Genomic DNA, 6,229 nt, shown 5'->3' on the forward strand with positions numbered 1-6,229 from the left:
TCTATGGGAATTGCTTCATCATGCTGTTGTAATGATGGCTCCATGATGGCTATCAGGTGTTTATCTGGTTCTTCAGTTTTCTCATCCTTGGGATGGTTGTGTGGATTCCGGTTTTGCCCTCTGAGGGTCATCTGGTTGTCTCCACTCTGCGCCTTCTTCAGCCGATCAATACTGAATTCTTAGGCTGGCACTTCCCTGATCATTCATTTATTATCTAAACCAAGCATCCATCCACATACATTCTCTATCTCTATTTTAATCACAATTGTTATTTCGCTGTCTCTCCCGACTTTAACACTCTTGGGGTGTCACAAACATAACAAAGTGAGATAAAAAGTACAGAGGGTGGGAGTCTCTGTGTACTGTTTTGAAGGGCAGTTACAAAGTATTGCTTTGAGGACGGACACAATTAGCAGCTTGCAAGTCTCACACAATCGCTTACAAAGTATCATTTTTGAGGACAGACACAATTAGCAGCTTGCAAGTCTCGGAGAGGGAGAGAAACAGTAAAAACAACAGACCCAAAAGAAAAACAAGAGACCTCTTAATTAGTAATACCCTGGAATTTAAACTATGGGGAATCAAACTCCCTTGTGATTTTAATACAGACCTTCTTTAATATGCCAACACCAGAGCCAGCTGCCTTGGAGGAAGTGAACAATTATGCCAAAACAGGCCTAAAAGAGGAAGTGTCTTCCCAGCTCATTCATCTAGAACGCCATATAAAACATGGGGGAGTGTGTTATAATCTTTTATATCCCAGCACTGTGAGTATAGATGTCCTTATTATCTATACAAATGTCTAATCCTTTTTTTGAATATAGATAAGCTCTTGGCATTAATCTAGTATCCATCAGTTTCACAGTTTAATTGCTCACCATATGGAAAAAGTTGCTCCTTTGATCAGTTTTAAATTTGCTGCCTTTTCATTTCATTGATTGTCCTGTCCCCCTATTCTAGTATTATGAGTAGACTGGGAAGGATTAGATTTTTATTAGTAAATGTTGGTAAACTTTTATTTCACCATGCATATACAAACTGATTAAAAATGCTTCCATCGATGATAATCAAAATTTACAGACAGGCAAAATAAGAAAAATGCTGCATGAGAACTTATTAGAGTCAAAATCCATTGGTTTAGCCTTTTGAACTGGAATTGTTACAAATGACTGGCGAATGAACAATAAAAACAGGTGTGATTTGTTGATTTAAGGATATCCGTTTGGTATATTTTGATATGTGATGTTGCCAATTTGTGTTTTAATGGTTATAAAACTATAGCTTTTTGCATTTTAGCATCTACAGTCATTATATGTTTTCCCACAACTGGTTTCCTCTTGGTTTCCCATAACCATGAACAACTAAATTGATCAAAATAGAAAAAAATGTTTAAAACCCATAATTATGTGGACATTTAAATCTATAACAATAAAACAGATGCTTAAAAATAAACATAGCTATTATCACCTGATATGTTAAAAAATAAAAATCAAATTGTGCCAAGCCTAATTATGAGAGGCTAAAAAGCAGTGCTGGAATGACCTTCTCTGCACTATTCATTACATTATTTCCACCTCTTATGTCCCATCTTATTCTAAACTCTCTAGTATCTCATTTTAAAATCCCTTCTCATCTGGAGTCTTCTCATGTCTTTGATGATTTTCATTGCTTTTCTTTTAACCCTTTCTACTTCTGCATTATCCCTTTAGAAAGCATTTGAACAGAACTGAACTGAATGTGGTCCTCAAGATGACTGTGTACCATCCCTTTGTATAGCAGCATTTTAATGTTTTCTATATTTCTCTCTATCGTTTTCTTAATACACCCGAACGAGTTGTTCGCCCTTTCAACCACCTCTGTGCGTTGAGCAGATATTTTCATTGTGCTGTGCACAGCGGCACTTAGATTTTTTCCCAGTATGGGTACAGTTCATTTAGGACAGATCAATGTTCATGAGTAAGTTCCTTCCAATTGAATTTCGCCTAACATACTCTTGCTAATTGCTTAGCTTTGTCCAGCCTTTCTGGAGTTCCTCACAGTCTCCTCTGATCTTAACTAAACTAATTCTATGTCATCTATATCCAGTGCCACCTCACTGCTTGCCTCCTTGTGCAAATCAATAATAAATATATTGAACAGTAGCAGCCCTAGTGTGGAAGCCTGTTAGGCTTTAGCCATGATGAAAACTGACTGTTTATTCCTGTGCTTTGTTTTCTTTTTAGTAGCTTTCTGAGCTATGAGAGAATTTTACCTCTCAGCCCATGACTATTTAGGCTATGTCTACATGGCTGTGTCGCTCCAGCTGTGCCGCTATAAGGTGCGCAGTGTAGCCACTGATTGTTGGCTCTCCTGCCGACAACTTCCACCCACAACAAGTGGTGTTAGCGTTGTCGGCAGAAGAGTGCTCCTGCCGACAAAGCACTGTTCACACTGGTGCTTCAGGGAAATTGTGACAAAGTGGGAATTTTTTGTAATATTTTAAGTATCTCAGGCATGCCTCAGTTTCCCTCTTACTTTGCCTCATGACCCAGTGGGTGCAAAAGGATTAAAGCTGCTCTTGGAGCCGAGAAAGAGGCAGGAGGTGTTTGTGTCATATAGTTGTCTGCGGTGGAAGCAATGGCCTGTTAAGAGACTGGCTAAAACTAATCCATATCAATGGAGAATTCAAAAAGACAATGGGAACCCCAATGGCCAGGACATTCACACCTAGCCACCAGCAACTAAGAGGGAGGCAATTTCCCCACAACTCTCATCAGGGAAGCACTGTCTCCTCCCCCTCGCCCCAGCTCAAGAACAAAAGGAGCAGGTATCAGGTGGCTGGAGTAAGGGCTGCACTTTGCAGAGACATGGAGCTCTCATCTTGGACTGACAGAGACAGGGAGCCCAAGCCAGATGTGGATCCACAGCAACTTGGCTGGCTGGTTGCACTGGCTCAGCCAGAATGGACTATATTATAGCCTCTATTTCTCTGGGCTACCCTAAGGACTTCCCCATGCCTTGTGCCATCAGGCTAATGAACCCTGCTCTGGTTGGAAAAGGCTTCCTGGTGTCACTGCAGACACTGGCTGGGAAGCCCAGAGTCCTGGAGAGGGCACATGTCTCTGGTTCAGTTGGACTCACTGGGCAAAACTCACAGCATGAGGCAGGAGGGCTGGAGACCAGAGGCTCTGTCTTGGAGGTGCTGAGGCTGCGTGGCCAGCTCGAGAGGAAAAATGAGCCCCATTGGGGGTCAGACAAACTGAGGGGGTCCTCTGAGGAACTGTTTAGTAGCTGGGGCATAGCTGTGGATCCATGACAGAAGTTTTATCTTAACACCGAACAGTTAACTGGCTTCACTTGGGCTGGATTCAATTTTTAGTTGCTCAGATAGTAGAGTGATGGTGGAAGTATAAAAACATGGAAGGACAGAGGGTAGATAGAGGGTTGTTTTGGGGCTTGGGCTCTCTTGTGCCTTGCCATTGAACTGTAATGCTTTCTTCTTTCCTTCCTGTTGCTTTTTTGGTTTGGAGGTAGATATCCTTTCCAAGACTTTTGTCACCCTGCGGCTACTGCAATGTTTTTTTTATGGCCACCTTCAGGTTAGAGTCAGAGAAAGCATCACAAGAAAATACCATTGACAGATCCAGTGTTATCCATGCAGAATCAAAACTGTAGTTTGGATTGAAAATCAAGACAAATCAGTCACCGTAAGGATAAGAAGGGAGCAGGGCTCACAGCTATCTTTCCTATCAGAAATTCCAATGCATTCTGCCAGAGAGTGGCATTATGGACAGGAACTCCATTACCATCCTGGATAGATGGGTGCTTAGTATCAGCCTTGAACATCCAGAGGGAAGATAATTCCTTCAGTTACCTCGGCAACATGCCCTGTTCCCGGAGCTTCTCTTAGGGTTAGAAAGTGTTTCCTGATATTGCATCTGACTGTCCTGATTGCACTGTGATCTGTCTCCTCTTGTTCTGACCTTGATGACTGCTGACAGGGTCTGCTCTTCTCTCCTCTTCTCTCACAGGTCCTGTGTCTTGGTTCCAGGGGGGATGAAAACCAAACGGGGCTGATACCATTTCACTTCCATCTTCTCTCGACCCTCCCTGAGATTCAGATGCTTATTTTTCTGGCCTTCCTGCTCATGTACCTGCTCAGCCTCTGTGGGAATGCTTCCATTGCGCTCACTGTCTGCACCGATCGCTCCCTCCACACCCCCATGTACTTCTTCCTGGCCAATCTGGCAGTGTGGAGATCTGCTACTCCTCTGTCATTGCCCCACTGGCCCTGGTCAACCTTGTGTCAGGGAGGAAAGCCACCTTCTCCCTCACTGGCTGTGGCACCCAGATGTTCTTCTTTGTCTTTGTGGGAAGTGCTGACTGCATTCTGCTGGCTGTCATGGCTTACGACCGATATGTGGCAATCTGCCACCCGCTGCGCTACACCCTCCTAATGAACTGGAAAGTCTGTGCCTGTCTCGTAGCTGGCTCACTGGTGCTGGGCTTCTTGTTATCCCTGCAACTGACCATCTTGATCTTCCACCTACCGTTCTGCACCACCAAGGAAATCAATCACTTCTTCTGTGACATCCCTGCTGTTCTGAGGCTGGCCTGCACCAACACACATGTCCACCAGGCTGCCCTCTTCATTGTAAGTGTCACAGTCCTTACCATCCCCTTCCTGCTGATCTGTCTCTCCTATGTCTTCATTAGGGCCACCATCCTGCAAATCCATTCTGCAGCTGGCTGGTGCCATAGCTTCTCCACCTGCTCCTCCCACCTGACAGTCATCCTTCTGCAGAACGGCTGCTGCAGCTTCATATATCTACAGCCCAACTCCAGCTACTCCCTGGAGCAAGGTCGGGTGGTGTCTGTGGTCTACACCTTTGTGACCCCTGTACTGAACCCCCTGATCTATAGCATGAGGAACAAGGAGTTGAAGGATGGTCTGAGCAGAGTGCTGAGAAGGAAAGTGCTGTCCCAGAGAAAGTGACACTTTTGGGCCCTCAATCAGAGAAACAATGTGGGACTGGATGGCTCAAGCTGCTTGGGAATGGGCCATATCGGATTCCAGCTCTAGGGAACCAGTTTTGCTCTGGACCCATGTTGTAGTAGTACAAGAAACCCGATGTTGTTGGAACGTGAGATTATGATGGTGCCATGAAACATCATGTCGGTTGCATGCTAATGCCAAGGAAATCTTAAAAATCCTGATTAGACATCCTCAGGATAGTGGAAATAGGGTAGTTTTGTCAGTATTATTTTTTCCCTACATTTTTTCAATAGTTCTAGTAGCTTACGGCTTTTGACTAGAAACTTGAAATTTGGCAGGCAGATATTTGTGTTTTGCTTTCTTCACAAAATTCTGATCAGATGCGATCAAGTTATGAGCAGAAGAAAAATCACCATGTATGCATGCTCAGAAGGACTTGTTAGATACTTGCTCCTATTTTTCTGAACCTTCCAACTGATCACTGAGAATGCTCCCAGACCTTGATAGTGTTTCCAGTACATAGAGTGACAGAAAGGACACAGGTAAAACTGCTACTGCAGGCAATCTTAATTCTAGCATGTTCTCATTTTCGAGTAACTGACACGGAACCTTAAAAGGAGTCTTTTAACGTTGTTTGTCTGCATGGAGTTTCTCTATATAGAATGTAGTAAGTAGCTACCCTCTCCAGATGCGCAGGAGATGGAGTCTTGGGGGAGCCCAAGAGATGGTCACTGCGCTGGAATTAGAGCTGCTCTGTAATAATTTACGGATACTGTATGTTGATCTGGTTATTGGGATGTTTGCTGCATGAATATACTGGTTCAGTTTAATAGGAGACTGTAAGGAAAAACAAGCAGGAGAGAAACAGGATGGCTCAAGATAAGCCACTTCTCTGCAAACACTTGAGCGTTGTTAAGAGACAATGCCGTGATGGAAAAAGGCCCGTGTGTACTGGAAATCAAAAGGACTATAGCAACTTAAAAAAGACTAAGAACTCTCTCTCAAGTTGAGGGACATCAAACCAAGATGCAGGCAGCCCTTTGGGGTCTGAAGAAATTATACCTGTCTAGGTAACCATCAGGGGGTGGAAAGCTTTTTGTGTAAGATAGACATGCATGTACACTGTTTGCTGTTTTAAACTCATTTTTTCACAAACTGCTTTGTTCCTACTCCAAAATAAACAGTACTTTGGTTTAAGAAGGTAAAATGAATCAATGAGTCTGCAGATCCCTATGCCCAGTTGGACAATTACAG

The 6,229-nt window shown here is 43.6% G+C and overlaps 1 protein-coding gene across 1 annotated transcript; it reads left to right on the forward strand.

The window, feature by feature from the left end:
- Window positions 1-2,284: 2,284 nt before the first annotated feature.
- Window positions 2,285-6,012, forward strand: LOC119856925 (olfactory receptor 10V1-like). The gene is given in 3 exon segments (XM_038405021.2): window positions 2,285-2,317; window positions 4,011-4,224; window positions 4,227-6,012. Coding segments are annotated over 3 exon segments (996 nt in total). The 3' UTR covers window positions 4,976-6,012.
- Window positions 6,013-6,229: the final 217 nt, after the last annotated feature.

This window comes from Dermochelys coriacea, chromosome 6, assembly GCF_009764565.3.
Source record: "Dermochelys coriacea isolate rDerCor1 chromosome 6, rDerCor1.pri.v4, whole genome shotgun sequence".
NCBI lineage: Eukaryota > Metazoa > Chordata > Testudines > Dermochelyidae > Dermochelys > Dermochelys coriacea.